General features: G+C 42.5%; 1 protein-coding gene and 2 non-coding genes across 3 annotated transcripts; all 3 read left to right on the plus strand.

Moving 5' to 3' along the window:
* Positions 1 to 1,911: 1,911 nt before the first annotated feature.
* On the plus strand, positions 1,912 to 18,357 carry RABGGTB (Rab geranylgeranyltransferase subunit beta). Its single transcript, XM_006130410.4, has 9 exons — positions 1,912 to 2,179; positions 3,957 to 4,064; positions 6,369 to 6,566; positions 10,895 to 11,000; positions 12,411 to 12,463; positions 12,598 to 12,708; positions 13,581 to 13,706; positions 14,478 to 14,627; positions 16,923 to 18,357. Exons 1-9 carry the CDS (start codon positions 2,177 to 2,179, stop codon positions 17,061 to 17,063), a joined length of 996 nt encoding a protein of 331 aa, XP_006130472.1. The 5' UTR covers positions 1,912 to 2,176; the 3' UTR covers positions 17,064 to 18,357.
* LOC112546979 (small nucleolar RNA SNORD45) lies at positions 4,242 to 4,322 on the plus strand. The gene has a single exon (XR_003090715.1). It is a non-coding gene; the product is annotated as a small nucleolar RNA SNORD45 (small nucleolar RNA).
* Positions 8,489 to 8,571, plus strand: LOC112546978 (small nucleolar RNA SNORD45). Its single transcript, XR_003090714.1, has one exon. It is a non-coding gene; the product is annotated as a small nucleolar RNA SNORD45 (small nucleolar RNA).
* Positions 18,358 to 22,796: the final 4,439 nt, after the last annotated feature.

Consider the following 22,796-nt stretch of genomic DNA (forward strand, 5'->3'; position numbering starts at 1 on the left):
ATAGGGGCAAAAAGCACACGTGCAGAACTTGTCCATCAGAAGGTATTTTCTGTAGAGAGGAAAAAATTCTGCACAGGCTCTGAATCCTGGCATGCACAGTGGGGCAGAATTTCCTTAGCAGTAATTTAGCTATGACATCGAATACGTTTTCCAGACCTACAGAAGTTGGGCCAATAAAAGTTTCAGCTCACTGACCTTGTCTCCCTAATATCCTAGGTCCAACATGACTACATAATTACATATCACCTTATATGGCATTTCTGTCTGAGGATTGGAATAATTTGTGGCACCTCCTACCTCCCACACACATAAAAAGTGATTCCCATTGGTCCTCCAAGCTGGCATTTTGTTTTATGATCCCCTTACCCTAAGCTTCCAAAATTAAACTTGTAATTTTATATTTCTGCACAGGTGTTTGATTGCTATACAGCTGCCCAAATGAATTGTACTAACGCAAGAGGAACTGTTGGCTTTGTAGAGGTCCTAGTGGAAATCTATTGCATGTACTAATAGAGGTACAGATGTTACAAATAATGGAAAATAAATATTTAAAAAACTGGAATTGAGCTATTTGATCTAATTACATGGTGGTATTTGGCTCTTCTAGTTGGTAGCTAAATTTCTTAAATCCTGGTAAAGATAGACTTCAGAAACTGATGAACTCAATTCCTGGAATGTTTGTTATTTTGAAGAATGCTTTACTCACAGGGCCTGACAGGCAGAATACTCAAGGGAGCCTCTGGAAATTCTTTTTTCTAAGCTTCTGAATGTGAAATCATTAAGGCTGTGTCTAGACTGGCCAGTTCTTCCGGAAAATCAGCAGCTTTTCTGGAAAAACTTGCCAGCTGTCTACACTGGCCGCTTGAATTTCCGCAAAAGCACTGACTTCTTACTGTAAAAAATCAGTTCTTTTTGCGGAAATACTATGCTGCTCCCGTTCAGGCAAAAGTCTTTTTCTGAAAGACTTTTGCGCAAAAAGGCCAGCAGAGATTTCTTTTCCGCAAAAAAGCCCCGATAGCGAAAATGGCGATCGGGGCTTTTTTGCGGAAAAGCGCATCTAGATTGGCCACGGATGCTTTTCCGCAAAAAGTGCTTTTGCGGAAAAGTGTCCTGCCAATCTAGACGATCTTTTCCGAAAATGCTTTTAATGGAAAACTTTTCAGTTAAAAGCATTTCTGGAAAATCATGCCAGTGTAGACGTAGCGTAAGTGACTGTAGTTTGGCATAGCTGTAGACCACTTGGCAGGTATGATATGAGGTTATGTTGGCTTAATTGTTCTGCACAGGAATGTGGATGTTTACACTACTTTGCAAGATAGTTACGAAGGCTTTTCTTGTATACACCTGGACTTGGAGTGTTTTGTTCTTGCTTAAAGTGGATTAAGTTGCCCATGAGCAAAGCACTCTTCCAGAACACAGGTTAACCTGTAGAGCTATATACAGCACGGCTATTGCACTTAAAGCCATTCCCTCTCTAAACCTGAATTCACTTTCAAGCCTGAAATTGCTCTAAACTCACCCTTGCAATTAATCTGCTTCATTTTTTTCTGCAAGCCTCATCTCAGCCTCAGACAGGCCGCGGGCCCAGTGTTTGTAAACGGGGAGTGGAGGGGGAAGCACTGATTCAAAACTGAAGATATTTGTGTTGCAGAAAGGGACACAACTCCCCCCACACGCTGCCAGCAGGGCAAAGCTGCGCTCCGGGCGCGAAGGGACTGGGGGTGCGGGGTGCAGCAGGTTCACTAGGTGGCGCTGCGGGCGGTTAACGGACGCGAGCACGCGGCCGCTCAGCTCTCTGCGTTGGCCTGCGGCGTGTGAGGTGAGCGAGGCCTGGGCAGCCTCCCGCGCGGCCAGGCAGGGCGGGGTAGGTGGGCGGGGCCTCCCATGCTGTATCCCTACCGTTGCTGCGGACTTGGGAGGAGCGCGCGCCCTTACGCACTCCGCGTGGTCGCTCTCCATTGGCCAGGCAGCGCGCTGGACACCTAAGGGTAGCCGGGTCATCCCATGTGCTCCGATCCCGCCAGTCCTGACTCGCTGGGGCCCTGTTGAAGAATCACCAGGCTTGCAGGCATCACCGAGGACAGCTATACCGGGGTCTTGAGAGGCCGGCCGGGCGCCCCCTCTCCTCAGCCATCTCACTTCAAAGTCTGACGGTTGCTCGGCGGAGGCTGCTGACATGGTGGGTGCCCGCGCTTCTCCAGGGGTCCCCTGCCCCGTTCCCGCTAGATCGGGTCTCCCCTTCCAGTAGGGGGCCCCGGCCTGCTCCTGGCGAGCTCGCTTCGATCCAGTCTCTCCCGGACCGCCTGGCTCGTTGCGGAGCGCGGGACGGGGCACAAGCTGCCAGCCGGGCGCGGCCCAAACGCGCCCGAGTGGGGGAGGGGTGCGATGGGGCTGGAGACGGGGGGGGGGGGGGAATTGTCTGCAGGCGGCGGGGCGGGCGATGCCGGTGTCGCGCGGAGGGAGGCGACCTGGTCGGGGTGGGGCCAGGGGGCGCTGAGCCGGCGGGCGGGAAGGCGGAATGCGAGCGGAGCAGGCTGGGCCTGCAGTCGGGGAGCACGATGCGCAGGCCCAGCCACGTGCGGGCGGGTCGCTGCAGAGCGCCACTTGAATTGCCATTAAGCCGGGGGTGGGGGTTAAACAAGTACTAACCAAACCTAGAAGTTATCCGCGTTAGTGAAAACGTGAACTTACCGACGTTTTTATTTGTAGACTTTGTGAAATGAGGTAGAGATTTTATCAGAGAGAATAAAAGCAGACTTAGATTTCTGATTAAAACGGATGGGGAACTCTTATTCCGTCGGGGGTCACTAACCCAGAGAAAAATCAGTTGGAGGGCACAGAAGGGGGGACCCTCACGTATGTGGCTCCCAACTGAGAAGCAAGAAAAAAGACACCCGTCAGGCTCTAGATAGGGTGAGGGTGCAGGGTTTGGGCATGAGATAATTTTTTACAACCCTAACAGTGTAACCATTAAAAATCCTAGCTGTTAGTTAACTGTTTTTGGTGGGGTCTGATTTATGGAGGGAAGGATGGTGGAGAGGTGCCCCCGTTGTTCCGAGAACTGCCTGCAGATTCCACAGCAAGGGTTGGAATCTGGCACTCTGGGAGCTAGCATGCAGCACCAGAAGAGTTTAACCATAGCAGAAACCTACAAGCTGATGCTTAGGTTAAACAATTAAACTCTTACATCCCTAGTGGGAGGTGGGGTGCAGGAATGGCCTAGGGATGAGAGTGTGGGGTCTAGATAGGACGGATGGTGCAGGAGCGTGCTGGGGAATAGGGGGCAGAGTCTGGAAGACAGGGTGCAGGAGTGGGAAGGGAGGCTTTCCTGCAGTATGCAGAACTTCTTCCTTTCCGTGCCAGGCAGAGCCTGTGGACCAGATGTGGCTCTTAACTTGCCTTGATCTGGCCCAGGAGGCTTGGGATCTTCCCTTCATCCCCTGTGTGCTGTGGGCATGCTGGTGCCTCCTGGCTTATGCACCAGTTCAAGCTTGCCCCACCTCATGACCTGATCAAAGCAAACAAGAGCACATCCAAAGCAAACAAGAGCATGTCTAAACTACATTCCTCTTTCGAAAGAGGAATGTAAATGAGGCCGTTCGAAAATTCAAATTAAGCGCTTTTCCTGAAAAAGGAGATGTTCGGGTTCTTTTGAAAAAGGGTTTTTTCCCCTGAAAGAACCCCGTCTAGACTGCGGTTTCTTTTTTGAAAGAGCTCTCAAGTGGTTATGCAAATGAATCACAAAACTTGTAAATCTGTGCTTCATTTGAATTTTTGATCAGCCTCATTTACATTCCTCTTTCAAAGGAGGAATGTAGTTTAGACATAGCCCAATTGTTCATTCTGATCTGTTAGAGTAAACTTAAGTATTGCTTGTAAGAATAATAGGTTTTTAAAAGAATAGATACTGAGATTTCTTTAAATTGTTAATAAAAATTAAACTTTTTTTTCCCAAGGGAACACCACAAAAGGATGTTGTTATCAAACCTGATGCACCAAGCACATTGCTTTTGGAGAAACATGCAGATTACATAGCTTCTTACGGTGCAAAGAAAGATGATTATGTAGGTACTGGCTTATTTTGCTGTTGATGATACTCTGATAAGTGATGTGTTGCCATTTCTTGCACTGGTAGGAGTAAGTTGGCAGATGAGTTAGGAAGTTCTTTCCTTCTCTGAATGCAGAGGAAATTACTAAAGGAAAAGATTCTGTTCTGAGAGGTGGAGATGGTGGTTTTCCTTGGTCAATGATGAGACTTGGCATGTATTATCTGACTCAAGTTGAAGATAAATGCTTTAGCTCTAGAATTACTCTGAGACCTAGGAAATGAGATCTTTTCCTTATTAGAATGAATTTGTGCTCCAGTGATACTTGATGTTTGGCAATAGGTTTCATGTCTCATAGTTACATTTCTGCCTACTATAGAAAACTTCAGCATCACTAGATTTAATCTAGATGCTACTTGAAAATATATTATTTTAGATGTAACCCTAAATTTGGGGTATTACCATTAGGGTTGTAACCTGTTAACCGGTAAGCATCACCTTTGAGTGGTGCTTGCTGGTAACTGGTTCACCAGTGACCAGGCCGGACTGGAGCAGCATGGGGCAGGCCAGGCTGGGGTGCAGGCGTGGGGGCCACTCCAGCCTGGGTGGGCCCCCGCCCATGGATTTCTGATTAATAGTTAACCGATTAAAGGTGACATAACATTTAACTGATTAACCAGGATTTTATATCCCAAATTACAATAAACTAATCAGTAGGTAAAAGAGTTACAGATAATTTCAGAGGTGTTTGTCAGACTCCAAGTTGTAGTTATCCTTGCCAAATACAGACAAAAAGACACTGTCTTGTGCTGCTGCTTTCGGTATCTGATTCCCACAGGACCCTAGATAACAGAAGGCAGGTGAGACTCAGTCTCTTCTATGTATTTTTTTGTAGCCAATTAGCAAATATTACCTTGTTAACTTTGAACCTTAGCCAACTAATCCTATCAGGTTTTATGAAAGAAAGTATTGTTATGGTTGGCTCTGGTCATTCACCCTCTTGGGGTATTTTTTGGGAGAAGGCAACAATTATCTGCTGGTGACATAGAACCCAGATTGCTGTTTTCTCACTCTCATGAAAAGTGAAAATACTTTCTCTTAGTGCATCATCCAACAAGATCCCCAACTAATGAATAAAGTTCTTGACCCAGTGAAGTCACTGGGAGCTTTGGCATTAGGGACTGGCTTTCACTTTAAATTTCCAAATACAGTTCCATGTAACCATCTTTAAAAAAAAAAAAAAGGTTAAAAGAAATAGAGCTATAAAAATGTGGGATGCTTACCAGTTTCAGTTAAATGCGGGGGCTAGAGCAGTTCTCCAGCCCTGTGGGGCCACCAGAGGCCTGCTTCCTGGCAGCAGAGTTGCCAGGGGCTAGCTCCCCCGGAGGGTTTCACTGCGGGTTCTGCAGTATAAAGCGTAAGTATTTATGTGTAACTGCTGATATTTTCAGCATTACATGGTTACTTATTTAACATTTTACATCCCTAATAAAAGTATTGTGGAAAGCCTGGCACTGACTTAACACAGTAATGAAACATCTTTCTCCACATCAAATAATTCTATCTTTAACTGCCATTTGAGTGTATTTCAAATGAGTACTGATAAAGCCTGCCATATCTGAGGATTTCCAATTAATGGAAAACTTTAACATTTTTAAATATTAGGTGAGCCAGAAATTATGAAAAATCTTTTGGGAAAATACCAGTCCATAGTACGAAAATGAATTCTGCTCTGTGGGCCCCAACAGCTGCTGACTTCAACATGATTCTTGTCAGTTTCATAGAGGTGGGGGATCCCAGTTGCCCAGACTCCTGATACAGTTGGCTCCCTAGTTGGGGGTCTGGAAACATTTGGAGTTGGGGCTAGAGCCAGGCCTCTTGGGGCTTCTAAACTTCTTTTGTAAAACGGGAGAGCCTGAATCCTGAGGGTATATCTCTGCATTTCAGAAAAACAGATCTGTGGCAGAAAGTCTGAGTCTTGGTCTAAAACTCAGGCTTGAACTGTGGTGCTAAAATAGCAATGTAGATTTCCTTCTTGGGCTCTGAAACACCCCCCCCCCCTTCTGTGTTTCACAACCTGAGGGGCATGTCTGCTCAGGTGTTGAGTACCATTGAGCAATGCTGAGTCTGCATTTTTGTATTCAAGCAGGGCTTTAATAGTGAGATATGGTCTGGATACAAAAACACATAAAAAGTTAAATGTAGATCATGAGTCGGATACAAGCGAACTATTGTCGATACAGCTACATGCTCTTATATCCATACTGGGCCCTCATGTTTATATGTATTTGCTTAAGAGTTAATTTTTTGTATACTGTTTAGGAGTACTGTATGTCAGAATATCTGAGGATGAGTGGTGTCTACTGGGGACTGACAGTAATGGATCTCATGGGACAGCTGCAACGAATGAGCAAAGAAGAAATTCTGGCATTCATCAAATCCTGTCAACATGAGTGCGGGGGAATAAGTGCCAGTATAGGTCATGATCCTCACCTTTTATATACCCTTAGTGCTGTCCAGGTAAATAAGAGAAAAGAAAATATTGGAAGTACGTGAAAACAGCTGCTTGATTTAATAAATGCTTTGGACTATTCTAGATACCACCAAGGTATTTCACTTTTCTGCTGTCACATTGAAATGCTTTATTGTATCATGATTTGTTCATTAGAAAAATTGTTGAACTTATATATTTAGTTGTATGAGTTGTCCCTCCTGCTGAAGTCTTGAGCCCTGGAAACATGTGCCATGTGGTGCTGAAGCCATAAGCCTTAGCATGTGCACTCAGCAAGGTTGAGACACGTCGTCCCCCCGCCACTGGCCAGAAGCGAGAGGTGATGTGTGAGGGGGATACATGGGTCACATTCCCTTCCCCATTTTCACCAGGGTTTGTTGCCCTGCTTGATCACATGGTGCTGCTGAACCTTTCTGTACAGCAGCTGCTGAAACTTGCAAGCTAGGAACTGAGTGAATGGCAAACAGCTGGGAATTGCAGGGAGAGCTACTGCTTTTGCTGTTTCCTCTCCTTACTGAGCTAAAGCAGAGCTTCCTCCCTGCAGAAGTTATTTGCCACTACTTCTTCATACAGAGCTGATACCTAATAGCTGCAGGGAAAAGCTGTGCTGGATAAAAGGGACATATGTGTCTGAAGAGGTGTGACTCAAGCTTTTTGGAAGTGGAGGGTGGCAAACCTTTGAGTTGTACCATCTTCACTAGAAGCTAACATTACCTAGGGATGTGAAACCTGTTTAATTGGTTACCTGGTTAAACATTATGTTTAACTGATTACAGGAGATCGGGAAGGGCACTCAAGTCCCAATGGGCTGGAGCTGTGAGAGTCACTCTTTAACTGTAAAAGAACAGTATCTAACTCTCAAATGCAGTTTAGCCACCCCTGGCTTGCCTGGATCTGGCCCCTGAGGTTCAGGGCTCCTCTTCCCCTGGCATAGGGGTGCCCATGCTAGTGCTCCAGCCCCTCCTACCGCAGGACTGGAGCAAAATCTACTAGCCTGGGCCTTTCTAGCTCTGGTGTGTGAGGGGAATGTGTGGAGTGTCTTTCTGCTTCTCAGCTGGATCAGTGAGAGAATTTTTGTTTTTTAATCTTGTGTGCGGCCCCAGAGTGGTTCTCCCTCCCCCCCCTTGTGGGTCAGCAGCCCTCACCCAAAAAGGGTTCTCTGCCCCTAGTGTACAGCCTTCTTTCTAAGGTCCTGTAAACACTTATAAAAACTAGGGATGTAAAAGATTGACCCATTACCTGATACGCATTACACTTATTGGAATGCTTATTTGGTAACTGGTTAACCAGACTGCCAGTTCCATGCAGCTGCTGACAGGAACCCCAGGAGGTCGGGATGGCAGGCACAATCTACCCACAGCAGCCCTGGCATGGATCCCAGTTCTTGGCAGCTCCAGCTGCCCCTATTCCTGGCTGCTCCATGGCCTCAGTTCTCACCCACCCCAGCTGCCCTGGCTGCATTGTAGCTCCACACTTGGCTGTGACCCTGGTTCTCGCAACTGAACCGTATCCCCAGCCTACCTGGCTACTAGCAGCAGCAGCAGCAGCAGCAGCAGCCCTGGATCTGGCCATCCCGGACCCAGCTCCCAGCAGTGCTGGAGTCACCCTGGCCCCAGTGGATCCAGGCCAACATGCATGCCGCAGCAACAGTGAGCTCTCTCCCCCAAGGCTGCCCTTCTCCTACCTGCAGTTAACCGGTTAAATAATATAATTTTAATCACTTACCTGGCTAACTGTTTCGATCAATATTTACATCCTAAAAATAACTGGATGAAGTTAATATAAACAGTGTTGGTCAAGCTGGGACCATATGTATGTAAATGACACTTACACATTGTGTTGCATGAAAGACACTTATAGGGAACTAGTGGTATAGGTTGTAATGGAGTAAATCTATATGGTACTTAGAGATGAGGCTAGGAATTTCTCAGGCCAATGATGAGTCTTGGCATGTATTACCTGATTCTAAAGTTGATGATTATTGCTTTAGCTCTAGAATTACTCTGAGACCTGAGAAAATTGCTGTGTCCACTTCTAAGGTTGAGTGAGTCCCAACTGTTTGGATTTTTACGGTCTAAGTAGAGATCTACATTTTCTGCTTGTCATAAGTCCGGGGCAAAAAATTATTCTCAAAGTCTCTTAATTGTTTACCACACACTCTGGACCCATTGGCTAGCCAAAATATTTGTAAATGGAATTTCCAGCCCAGTAGAGAGGGAATAAGTCTTGAGATCCTTCCCATTTATGTAAACTAGCTGTTCTTAATATTGATGTTATGACAAGGTGGTAAAACAATAGATTGCAGCCTAAATATAAAAATCTAAACTGAGAATTAAATTGGCAAATTTGAAGTAAAGTTCATAAATGCTTATCTAAGGTTCTTTTATCTGTGTTAAGCTAAACCTGTTTGCATATATTGTATTCATGTGCTTTGTATATTAAGAGTTCTAAGGTGCTAATCTAAAATACGAAATAAGTGCAAGTTACCATGTGAAGCTTAATTTCTGTTCTTCCTATCTTTATTTAAAAAATTGCAACATTTTAATATTAATATTTCCATCCTGTGTTCTGTTTCTCTCTCAAAAAAAAAAAAACTACACCTTTTCTTGGGGGACAACAGATTGATGTCATTGTCACTCTGCATCCCACCTGCCTCCTCCTCCTCCCTCCCCTTTCTCCAGTGCCTAGCTGTTGCATGGGTGCCCTCCCGCTCCACCCCACAGCTGGGGAGAGAGAGCTGGGCTCACTGAGGGAGGTTGGGTTAGGTTGTGGGCGTTGGAGGGGCAGAGGGCCCAGGTTGCCAGCAGCAGGGAGGAAGGAAGAGAGGATCTGGGGGGGCATAGCCGCGGCCTGGCAGTGACTGGTGAGAGCTGAGGTTGCCTACCCCCAACAAGGGCGTGGTGGTGGTTTGGCAAGTGTAGCATGCAAGGGGCATGGCCCCCTTGTTTTCTTTAATTTAAAAAAAGCATATTGCAACACGCTGTAAACTGCAAAATATAGATTACTCCAAACGCTAGCTGGAATTATGAAGTTGCTAATTTGTTTTCTGCAACTGCATTGGATTTAAATTGCAATAATTATATAAAGATACATTTTCACCCAAGATTAGATTTGTTGAAATTCTTCTCTTTGCACTGCCTTATAATCCTGCTCAAAAAAAAATCTTAGAAAAACCGTTAGGCTTTGTCTACACAGCCAGTAAATATGTTAATGAGGGTCTCATTAGCATGAGTCGCAATATCAATAGCATATTTTCGGCCATTTCTTTTTGCTCAAGGGGTTTTTGCGCAAAAAGAAGTAGTGTAGCCGTTTCCGTTTTGCACAAGATCCTTATGTCTGTCCTGGAGCGGCATAAGGATCTTGCTCAAAACAGGGGTTTTGAGCAAAACAGAAGCGGCTACATTGCTGCTTTTTGCGCAAAAACCTCATGTAAAAAGAAATGGCAGAAAATATTCTATTGATATTGGGACTCATGTTGATGAGGGTCTCATTAGCATATTTACTTGCTGTGTAGACAAAGCCTAAAGGTTTTTCTAAGACTTTTTTTTTTTTAAAGCAGGATTATAAGGCAATGTAGCCGCTTCCGTTTTGCGCAAAACCCCCATTTTGAGCAAGATCCTTATGCCTCTCCAGGGCAGACATAAGGATCTTGCACAAAACGGAAACGGCTACACTACTTCTTTTTGCGCAAAACCCCCTTGAGCAAAAAGAAATGGCCAAAAATATGCTGATATCACGACTCATGCTAATAAATCCCTCATTAGTATATTTTGTGCCACAAAAACTCGCAGTGTAGACAAAGCCTTACAGAAAAAAATCACCTGCATTATTTCCTATAGTATGATTTTAATTAAAATTTCATAGTGTAAAATTCTTGTCACTGTTACCAAGCATACACTGCTTATTGATGATGACTCTATACTTCTCAAGTTTGACAGTCTTTAAGTTGTGATAACTTATTTTATTTACATTTGTAAAAATATGTCCCTCAAATCTTTCTAAATCTTTGAGTTTAATAAATCAATATCACGTTCAATGAGGCCAGCCTCACTCAAATTACTATTTAAAACAGGGGTAGGGAATCTAAGGCCCAGGGGAGAAACAGACTATGAAGAGACCATGCATGGTCTCTTCATCTTAATTTGAAAATTAAAACATTTTAAGGATATGAGCTTATGTTAAGTAGGTTGGAGTTTTCATGGTAATGAAAAACTTAGTGATTTATGTTCATGGACAACAAAAGTTTTGTGTTCTTTAAGAAAACTAGGGCTCTGTTTCTCTGGTAAATTCTGGGGAACTTTGCCCTTATAGTAATTGATTTGTTCTTATTTTGCAGATTCTTACTTTATATGATAGTCTCCATGTTGTTGATGTAAATAAAATTGTTGACTATGTAAAGAGCCTGCAAAAAGAAGACGGGTCATTTGCTGGAGACAAATGGGGTAACTTTTTTAATCTTCAAGATCCATTGAATGGGTTGACACGTGCCATGCAACTTGTTAAGAACAAGTTGCTCCCCATGTTTTTTTACTTGTGTATTATGCATTAATTGCATTTATTTGCTTCTGACTGTGTGAAAGAGCCAGCCTAGCTGTCATTACATTTAGTCATCTAGAAAAGCATAGAAAAATGGAACTAAATAACAAATATGGATCAACCTTCATTGAAGTTGCTGAAAATTCAAAAATTTTTAGAAGTGATTGTGATGGAGATTGCCATTTCATTCTAAAGCAAATTGTACCACATTTAATATTTAGTGATTTCTAAGTTATGGTGTACATTGCTTGTATTACTATAGTAATAATACACAGGAAGGGATATGACACACACTTTATGTAAACTTATACAAGTGCATTAGTGACATGCACTACAAATGAGGCCACTGTTGAGAATTCAGAAGTTATTGCTTGTACAGAATGTGGTTACCTGCTTGCTTGATGATAGGAGTTACAACAAGCATATTATACCTCTTCTGCAAACACTACACTTATTCGTTGTTTGTGTCTAGGTGCAGCTTAAAGTGTTGACCTGCGTTCTAAATAGTAAGGCCTAATCTATGTTGGAAAAGGGATTACTGGTTTAGCAACTTGGGATGTGAAAGGTTAACCAGTTACTCTCTGCCTGCCCAAATGTTTAACTGGTTAACTGGGATTTTACATTCCTATTAGCAACTCCTGCTATTGCATGAACAGCTTTTCTGGGTATACCTACCAGTTCCCGTAGCAGAATAATACAGACAGTTTAAAAATATAACTGTTTTTACAGTAGGACATTTTTGCCTCTACATGTCCTAAAATTCACTCCTCTAACTGATGAAACTATAATTGTAAGGTTTCTAGTGTAAGCCTGGCCTAAGAGACCATCTTTCTTTGTGCCTTCACACCAGAGGACTGTGAGCATTGTGGAGACTGGTGTCAGTGTGTTCCTTGAGGATTCACTGCTGCTTACTTTGCTTTGCCTAAAGTTCTGAGTCTGAGTAGCCTTCAGATCATGATGTTGAGGAGCTGAGAGTGAGCAGTGTGGGTAATATGGTGAATGAGTTAACATTGATCAACCAGTTCTCTTTCCATTCAGTGCACAGACTGTGCTAAGTGCTCTTTATAATCTGAAAAATATTAACTGAAGTAAACATGGATATTCATCTGATTGACCACAAAGTGATCAAAGGATTGGTAATTGCATACAAAAAACACATAAATCGTTTAATATTTGTTTAGTGTGATCACTTTCTGGGAAAACGCCCATGTTTAGTGACTGTATTTTGTAATAGAATGTCATCTTACTGTACGTGTAAATATATAATCTCTATAGTTATACTATTTTTCTCTCTTCCCCTCCCCCCGCCCTTGTAGGAGAAATAGATACAAGATTCTCTTTCTGTGCTGCAGCAACACTTGCTCTTTTGGTAAGTTATGCGATAGGGTGGATAATAAATACCTTTCTGCAGTTGGCAGACAAATGATACAATAGTAGATATACTTACAGTAATTTATTTGGTGGTGGTATAAAAGATGTTGAAGTGACTTTTCTGACTTGCAGGGGAAGCTAGATGTTATTGATGTGGAAAAAGCAGTCGAATTTGTTTTGTCCTGTATGAACTTCGATGGAGGATTTGGTTGTAGACCAGGTTCTGAATCACATGCAGGGCAGGTAAGTACTTGCACATTGAAATTAAGTCCTGTACTTTTTCCTCTGTTAGATTAATTCTATCATAATTTTTTGAATTTTCATTGGTTTGCATGTTGACCAAGTATTTTAACTTCAGGGCGCAAAATACTCACTTGGCTTAATTATAGTTATAATTCAAGTTCAGGTGGAATTTAAAAGAATTGACTCTTGGATTAGTAGAATCTACAGTAAAGTGTGTTGCAGAAATAACGTGATTAATATCTTGATAATTCTGGTGGAATTCCTTTTAAGGTGATAGACTAGCTGGAGGTAAGGTAAAGGACTACAAACGAAGTTAATTCAAAATAGATAAATACCAAGGAAGATGGCCTGTGAGACATGCTCTAGAAACTTTACGTATATTATTTCACTATAGATTTAATCATAATAATCAGCTGTTCATATTCCATAATTGTGCTGAGCATCATAATCTGGAAAGATTTACTTTACGTAGAGAAATCTAATTTATGAAAAAACAACCTACATGTTATTCAGTCCCCCTCAAATATTTTAAATTCCATCTGATCTTTTAGGACTTTACAAATAACATTTTGCTTTTTAATCACAACTAGAGTATGATAGTTAAATATTACTTATACTTGCATTATTGACTGAGTAGTATTACAGTTAATTTTTGTATTAAAGTTTATGTAGTTGTCCTTAGATTAGATGGAAAAAATAACAGTGGAGCAGTATGTTCACTCTTTAAACTAAAAACGTAATCTTCTAATTGGTTTATTTAAACTAATAGCGTGACATGAAAATGGAATCCTGTTTTATGATCTTTCTACATACAGTCTGTTACATGCTATTTAGTTCTTAAATACACATGAACTTTATGTCTGTAATTTTAGATCTATTGTTGCACAGGATTTCTGGCTATAACTGGCCAGTTGCACCAAATAAATGCTGACTTGCTGGGCTGGTGGCTTTGTGAACGTCAGTTACCCTCTGGGGGTCTCAATGGAAGACCAGAGAAGGTATTTGGTTCACTTTTTAAAAAACTTAGTGTAGATTATTTTTATTTCTGATTCAGAAATATTTTTCTAACTTCTGGAAAATGTATGAACCTCCTTTCAAATGCTGTTGCAAAACTTTTCAAGTGTTTTTACTCTTAATCTTGATTCTCTTGCTGTAACATCCAATATGGGCTTTTGATCAGGAAGATTCAATGTTCTCAACATAGATTGAGGCCTCAAAATAGCTTGCTGAATCAGGCCTAAATATAGTGTGGTGATTTAGGCATACTGTATTACAAGATTTTAAAACGTTCATTCATTATTTAACAGAAAAATACTTTGGATATTCTTTTTGTGGGATTCATGTATTGGGTGTCCAACAACTGAATAATGTAATCTGGAATGATTGACTTGCAAGTGGAGTCTTCTTAGCTATCACTAGTTTTTTCATGGATACAGCAGACAAATGCTTTCAAATTTTAGACTGAAATTAGTTGATACTGCCCACAAACTCTCATGGCCGCCTTAGCCATAAAAATGAAAATACCATTTAAATTAGTCTCTTCTTCAGACAAGTTCTCAAAAGCAGGAGCACACTTGTGATTCTGCTGCTGCGGCCGCGAGACAGGAGGAGGAATGGCTATCTGTGCCTAAGATGTGTGGAGGAATTGTTTTCTTCACAAGGAACAGTGCAATCAGTGACATCTTGATGTGGCTGGTGGTTTCATGAAACCCACTATTATTATGGCAACCCTGATATTAAACAAATGTTAATGCTTATATATTTGCCAGTTACCAGATGTATGTTATTCATGGTGGGTGTTAGCATCCCTGAAGATAATTGGTAGACTGCATTGGATTGATCGAGAGAAATTGCGCTGTTTTATCTTGGCTTGCCAGGATGAGGAGACTGGTGGATTTGCAGACAGACCCGGAGATATGGCAAGTTCATTTCAATAACATGTACATTTAACGTTGAAATTTAAGATTTATAGGTTTGTGAAAGGCTTTATTATATAATCTCAAATGAAACCAAATGCAGCTAGTGTGAGTGTGAACAGGGTAAATGCTACCATAGCATATCTGTGTCCTTGAGGGAGCATGTGAGCCTTCTAACTCCATCCCATGCTGATAATTCAGAAGCCTTTCCCTGTTTAAAGCCTCAGAAGAAGGCCGGGGAAAAAAATGTTGGAAAGCAACAGGCTAATAGATTGTAGGCTGCCTTGCAGCTGACTGTTACATTTCAATGTAACAGTAAAAAGAGAAGTAAAAGCTAACCTGTTTCCTTTAAATAGACTTTGTCCAGATACATTTGTGGGTTTGCTGAGTTCAAAGTGGTGTTAGAAAACATTAAAAATATATTACCTGGATATATAGCTTAGAATATAGCAAAGATGAAAGTGAGTTACATGAAAATGGAAGGCTAAAATACAGCATTTAAGATTTCTCAAAATTCATTTAAGGTCCTATTGCAGGTCAGACTGCAATCTAGTCATTTGGCACATCTACACAGCAGGGTTAAAGCTGAAATAAGCAATGCAACTTGAGCTATGTCAATTTGACATAGCTCAAGTTGTGTAGCTTATTTCGACTTTTGGAATTGTCTACACAGTAGGAAGTCTGAGTTGGAGCACTCTTCCTCCAACTTCCCTTACTTGTAAAATGAGGGGTACAGGTGTTGGAGTAAAAAGTCCTCCGGCTCGCTGCTATTTCAACATTGTCAAAATAACTGCTTGTAGTACAGATGCAGACTCTGTTATTTCAGAATAACATAAGTTATTCTGAAATAACGCTGCTGTTTAGACACAGCCCCATAAAACACAATGTTGTGGCAAGTTACTGTGAGAATTAGGATTTCAGTCATTAAAATCATCTCTAGGTTCAGTGAGTTGGGCCCATCTTTCTTTTAAAAAAATAAAATAACCTAAACATAATACTTCTTATGTTAAAAAATAAAATAGCACTGTTTTGATCCTCTTGTAAACTTTGGAGCTTACCAGTCCTCAAGTCCTTTCCTGCTGTCCAAGAATCAGTGGCATCTTATGGCTCTGAGCTCATGAGTTGTCTTGGCAACAGCCTCCCAACTCCAGCCTTTGTGTGTCAATCCAGCCAGTAGGTATAAATCTTTTAATAAGCAGTTGCAATTAGATGTAGGGGCCAGAAGTTTTTACAATGTATTTATAAGTGGGATTGACTAGCTACAAACCGGTTTTCCTGTCTATGTAGCCATTTCAGCTGGGATTCTCGACTATTGCTTTTCTTAGCCTTTTTTCCCCCAGCTCAAAAAGAGAGTATCATCTTGTGTTGGTGTACCTGGTTAGCTCCTTGCAAGTTAAAGCAATATCTATAGGGCAGTGGTCAAACAGGTTCATCGCAATTGACTATTCAGTTATAGAGACTGTTCCAGTTAGTTGCAATTTCCGGTGGTGGAGTGGAACTGCTGCTAAGGCAGACTCCCTGCCTGCTCTGGTCCGCCTGCTACACCTGGAAGCAGCCAGCATTCCCTTACAGCCCCTGGATAGGGGCAGGCATCCTTGCTGTCCAGCAGGAGCCTGCACACCAGCACTATACCCCCTCCCAGAAACCCTTCCTACATTCACATTCCCTCCAGAGCCTGTACCTCAACCCCAATTGCCTCAGGCTCAACCTAGAGCCTGCACCCCCTCCTGAACCCCAACCCACTGTCCTAGTCTGGTGAAAGTGAGTGAAGATGTGGGGAGTGAGGGATGGATGGGGTGGAGTAGATCCTGAAGGATGCAAGCTAAATCACAAGAGGCATAGTAATTAGTGTTCTGTGTTTGTGTAGGGATATGCAAGCTGCATAGCTGCCTTCTGGGAAATTTCTAATCTCATGAAGGAACCTCTGAATCTTGGAGAATGATTTTTTTTTTTCTTCCGTCCAGTTGTGTATCATGTTACTTTGGCTCCCTCTAAGACCTTTTTAGCACTGTTCTATGTTCAGAGATTGCCAAAAAGAAATATAATGTTGAGTGAAAAATACATTTATGGCAGAACTGGTTTTAGATAATCAGATGTAACCTGTGAAACTTTAAAATATTAGAAGTAAATAAATGAATACTTAAAAACCAGGAATTAGCATACCTGCATTGTCTGAAATTAAATCGACAACCATTGAGCTTTCTCAGTCCCTTCTAGCAACTCAGTCATCTCACTGTAAATTCATCCAAAGAGTTATAGTTGTCAATGTGTATAAACTAGTGTTTAATTTTTTCCCAGGTGGACCCTTTTCACACCTTATTTGGAATTGCTGGGCTATCATTGTTAGGAGAAGAACAAATTAAGCCTGTCAGTCCTGTTTTTTGTATGCCTGAAGATGTCCTTCGAAGAATAAATGTACAGCCTGAACTCGTGAGCTAAATTTTACAGAAGCAAAAGATTGCTATGATCTGCTGCTTTAAATGTGTTTACAGCAGTACAGTAAAAAATCGCTGTACAGTAAATGTTGTCACTGTCTAGATTGTCAAAATGACTTGTTTAAATAAATTATATGGATGTTACATGTGCTGTAGGTTCTATAACAGATGAAGAAACATTTTTATCTGTCTAATAATGTAGACCTGTGGACTCATAAACTAGTTGTGTTAGTGTACATAGTCACAGTAGCAGAGTACTTGAATGGCTTGAATTTTGTTATTTCCTACGTCTGTTGTAAAACATTGTACAGTGAATTGCCCTGAGCATCGATTGTAAATACACAAATGTTCACAAAGTATTCTAAATATATTTCTCAGCTTTTTAATGTCCTGTTAGGATATACCATCACTTTTATCCATAACTGACGATTTTTCTCCTTGTAGCAATTGATAACAGCATCAAGGTTTTTGTTATCAGCAAATACAACAGTTGTTACCTCCAGTAAAGTCCTTTATTGAAAGAGAACCTTTTTGTACTGGAAATACAATATAATTTGTACTGAGTGTATAAGACTTGCATTCTACAGATCACTACTGTATTATGACTTGCTAAATGTGCTGCTAATTGAAAATTTGCCTTTGGTTTGAATTCCTATTTCAGTAGCACTTTAGAATATAGTTGCAAAAGAAAACAGAATCAAGAATAAAAACTAGCTGTGATTTTCTTTTCTTTTCCTGAAGGATGAAATCCTTTTGTCTTCATTGGAGCACTTAAAAGTGCCTCCATTTTACATCCCATAACATTGTGTTTGTGTCTGACCATGTTATTATTGAGAAAGATTAGAGATTCCAGTTGGACCATATTAAAGGTTATTTTTTCTCTTTGAATGATCTTGAACAGTTCCCTGCTTATTTATAATTAAAGATGTCCTAACATTTTTTCAAAGTAGATCCTTTTTTTAACAGAATGATTAATGCAGAGCACTAATCCTTGTTTCAGTTGGCCTATTTTAAGGTTATTTTTTTTCTTTTAAAGGGTTTTTGTCTTTTAAAGAACTTTTTCTAAATTGACAGTTCTTTTAGATGAGGCTGCTGTTAGAAAAAGATGCACAAAGCAAACTAGTGTTCATATTAGTTACTGCTTAAATATTTTCTTGTCTTCCATTTCAACAATATTATATGGTTTTTTAAAGATGTTGGTACTGTATTGTAGTCAAGCAATGTATATCACTGTAAATATGAATTTATATATAAATGGAATGAGAATCTTCCATAAATAAAGCATATAGTGAAGAAAATTAGTCATCCTTTAACATATGGAAGTTACTTAGTCTCAATGTAGAATGTATTGTTGTCATTAACTACCTCATTTTATCTTAAACGTTGAGAATTTTCAGCTTAATTTATGGAATTACAGTAAGATACTAGTGCTATGACAGCTTGCCTTTTCATGTAGACATCCTTTATTACATTTTTATAGGCTTTTGTTTTTATAATTTGATATTTTTACACAGCTTCATACTGAAGTATTATTCAGTGCATATATTGAAAAAACAATCATTTACTGCAGCAATAGCTAGTAATGTCATAAAATTGTAGTAACAATTTTGTGATAAGGTCCTCTTATGGATCGGCAGGGCTTTACAAGCGGGGGCGAGCCCTGCTCGCTAGCTGTGCAGTTTGGAGCGCTGCGCATGTGCTGATTGCGGTGCGGTGCTGCCTTAAAATCTACTTGCCCCGGGCAAGTAGATTGACTAATTTGTCGAGCCCTGTGGATTGGTAATTATTGAAAATGGGAAATACAGGATAAGAATGAATGGTCAACAGTGGTGTTCCTGTACTGGGACCAGTAGTGATCAATGTATTAATAAATGATTTAGAAAATAAGGATAAACTGGTGAAAATTGCTCAAGATAGTGGAATATAAAGCTGAGGAGCTATAAATTTCATAGAAGTGGGTGACTGAGCCAAAACAGACAAATGGAATTAAAGGTTAATAAATGGCTATGGATACAAAATGGAAGCTAAGTAGCTGTTACCTGTCAAAATTATCTTGGAGTCATTGTGAATTGTTCTCTCAAAACATCTGCAGTGACAGTCAGTGCTAGGCAAAGGATAACACAGAAAAATGTCTATGCTTTGAATACCAGTTGCCCCATCTCAAAAAAGGAGTATTGGAATTAAAGGGCAAAAATGATTATGGAACAGCTTCATTATGAGAAGATTAAAAAGACTGGGATTATAGTTCAGTGCTATGATAGCTCTATAACATGACTGGTGTGGAGAAAGTATTTATAATGCAAGAACTAAGAGTCACCAAATGAAATTAATAGGCAGTCCTACAACACAGTCAATCTGTGAAACCCATTGCCTAGGGATAAAGGTGGTCAGATATTATCAGGAACATCCTGATATTAGGGGCTTTGCTTTATATAGACAACCTGTTGCTCTCTGGACTAATTTTTCAGATGGGCTATTTGAATATCTCCCCATAGGAGATGTTGTGAAGACAAACTATAATGGAATTCAAAAAGATAATTCAACATGTTCATGTAAGATAGCTAGATTGATGGTTATTACCCAAGATGGATGAGGATACAACCCCATGTAAAGAGTGTTCTTGGCACAGCAGTCACTAACTAGTAGATTAGGATCCACTGGTAGTTTTTGGAGCCTCTGGACAGGTGATCCTGACTGGTTTGGCCCAGAGGCTATCAAATGCTGGCACTTCAGCTGCCCCTCCCCTGACTGCTTTGTACCATCTGCCCTTTGCCTTGGAGCTGTTCCTCCTACCCCTGCTTGCTGGGCAGGGAAAAGGGGGTGTTGCTGATGTCAGGGTGCCCCCTCTCTTACCCTGCAGTCTATCTCCATAGAATGGAAGGGAGCACAACAGGGCTTTGGATGGAGAGAGTTTACTGGCTGCTTTTGAGAGTGGTGCAGGGCCAGAGCAGGGGTGAGCCTGCCTTAGCCCCACTGCACCACCTGTGGTAAACAATGTCTAGCTGGAGCCTGCATCTGGAACCCCTGCCCCAGTCATAAATCCCTTCCTGCACTCCAAAGCCCCTGCCCTAGCCCTTAGTCCCCCCCAGACCCAAACTCCCTTACAGAGCCTATACCCTGAACTTCCTGCACCCCAATCCCAGGTTCAGCTCAGAGCCCCTCACACTCCAAATCCCTTAACCCAAGACCAGAGCCTGCATCTCCAACTGTGCTCCTGCATGATGAAAGGGAGGAAGGAGTAAGCAGGTACAGGGCCTTGGACAAGGGGCACAAAGGAGGTAGGGCAAGGTTTTTTGGGTTTGAGGTAGATCCTGGATTGCACTTAAGCACGAGATCACTTTTTTGAATTTAAAAAGGTTGGAGATCACTCACTGACTTAGCATTTGTCTGCCAAATGCTGGGGGTAAATGATAGGATGGATGACTTGAGTGCCCCTTTTGTTCCCTCTGAAGCTAGAGACCTCTCCAGGAGTATCGTTCCCCAATGCAGAGATATTGCTGGCCAAGAAGAGGAAAAATCAGGCATTCAGTTGTTTTCATTTCCTAATTTCCTACAGTTGATGTCTAGCAGTGAACTGTCTGTTTCTTGTCCTGCTTAAATGTGAATTGAGTGTGTCAGTTTTTAAGCTCACATGAGAGGTAGGGCCCTCTTCCCTTGGTTTTCCTTGGAAGGAAGAGCACAGTCTTACACACAATTGCAGAAAGACCAGCACTTGTTGTGATTCACTTTTCTTCGGTCCTCACTGCAGTGATGCTGATATCTGCTATGTCTACGTTCTTGCGCAAGAATCTGCAGAGCATCCACACTGCCTGCCTGCTCTTGTGCAAGTAAATTTACAGTACGGTGTGGTAAGAGAGGGCTCCTTGCACTAGAGCTACATTCTTTTTTGACAGGTGTAAGCCCTCTTGCGCAGGAGCTCTTGAGCAAGAGGGCAGTGTGGACGCTCAGCAGGGATTTCTTGTGCAAGAAACCCCTATGGCTAAAATGGCCATCAGAGCTTTCTTGCATAAGAAAGTGTCCACACTGCCATGGGCGCGCTTGTGCAAAAGCACAGATCGCACATGGCAGTGTGGACATTTTCTTGAGCAAGACTTCTTGCACAAGAACACTTGTGCAAGATGCTGCGAGTGTAGACATAGCCCGGGTATTTAAAGCCATGTGCTGTTGGCTGTTTGTGTGTCATTGAAAAATGTACCCGTTAGAATGTGGATTATTTCTACGCTGCCCCTATCTTGTGCAAAAACATATGCAAATGAGGAAGCATGGACTATCATTCTGCCTCATTTGCATAATTAGGCTCCATTTTTGTGCAAAACTCCTCTCTTGCGCAAGAACCGTTTTGAATTTTTTTCTGGAATAAAGGCTCTTGTTCAAGGGGTTTTTTGGGCAAAAAGAAGCTATGTAGATGGCTCCTTTTGGTGCAAAAGTGGAGCCTCATTAATTATGCAAATGAGGTATGATATTCCATGCTTCACCTCATTTGCATATGTTTTAGCATAAGAGGGGCAGTGTAGACATAGCCTTAGAGTTTTTAGGTGTCATCCTAAGAGCTTGGTCCATATATGATATATGGCACATAATCTGACTCTAAAAGGGAGTGACAGTGGAATGCTTTTATGATAACCTAGTGTGTCTACCAGGACAAATACAGTAAACTTCAGATAATCTGGCATCTTTAGGACCCAGGGGGTGCCAGAATATCAGAAGGGGGGGGGCTATGAGAAGTCTGGGGTGGGGGGGGTGACACCCCAGCCCCTCATAGCCCCCCCCCTTCCGATAGTCCGGCTCTGCCCCAGGCGTCCCTGATTCAGCTGCTGCTGGTCAGTTTCTGCAGCAGCTGAATCTGGGATGCCTGCAGCTGAGCAGCTGGAGTGCTGCCGGGTTGGTCCGGTAGCGCCCACCCTTGGCACGGCGAGACCAACCCGGCAGCACCCCCCCAGCTGCTCTTGGGGACACCTGGGACAGAGCAGCTGGGGTGCTGCCAGGTTGGTCCCGCAGCACCACTTCTCGGCGCTACTGGACCAACCCGGCAGCACCCCAACTGCTCTGCCCCAGGTGTCCCCAAGTCAGCCGCTGCTGATACTGATCAGGGGCTGACTCCAGGAAGCCCGAGGCAGAGCTGCTCTGCCCCGGGATTCCTGGAGTCAGCCGCTAGTCAGTTTCAGCAGCGGCTGAATCAGGACACCTGGGGCAGAGCAGCTGGGGCACTGCTGGGTTGGTCTGGTAGTGCCAAAACTACCAGACCAACCCAGCAGCGCCCCAGCTGCTCTGTCCCAGGTGTACCCAAGTCAGCCGCTGCTGAAACTGATCAGGGGCTGATTCCAGGAAGCCAAGGGAAGAGCAATTCTGCCTCGGGCTTCCTGGAGTCAGCCGCTGGTCAGTTTCAGTAGCTGCTGAATCGGGGACACCTGGGGTGCTGCCGGGTTGGATCCTGCAGCCCCGAGGGGCAGCGCTATGGGACCAACCCGGCAGTGCCCCAGCTGCTCTGCCCTAGGTGTCCCCAATTCAGCCGCTGGTCAGTTTTAGCAGCGGCTGAATCGGGGAACCTGGGGGCAGAGCAGCTCCAATGGTCCGGCTGCCCAGAGCACTTCCGGGTTCCTGATGGTGCCGGACCATCAGATGCTGGACTATTGGCGTTTTACTGTAGCAACTTTTCTCTAAACTTGTCTAGAGGTTAATTTTATCTAGAATGGGTCCTTAATGAAAAAGATATAAGGATATGAGAGAAAAGGAAACA

The sequence above is a fragment of the Pelodiscus sinensis genome, chromosome 9, assembly GCF_049634645.1.
Source record: "Pelodiscus sinensis isolate JC-2024 chromosome 9, ASM4963464v1, whole genome shotgun sequence".
In the NCBI taxonomy this organism is placed as follows: Eukaryota; Metazoa; Chordata; order Testudines; family Trionychidae; genus Pelodiscus; species Pelodiscus sinensis.

Coding starts and splice junctions, on each gene's coding strand:
- RABGGTB (XM_006130410.4), top strand. Junction 4,065..6,368: donor GTGCAAAGAAAGATGATTAT/GTAGGTACTGGC, acceptor TATACTGTTTAG/GAGTACTGTATGTCAGAATA. Junction 6,567..10,894: donor ATACCCTTAGTGCTGTCCAG/GTAAATAAGAGA, acceptor CTTATTTTGCAG/ATTCTTACTTTATATGATAG.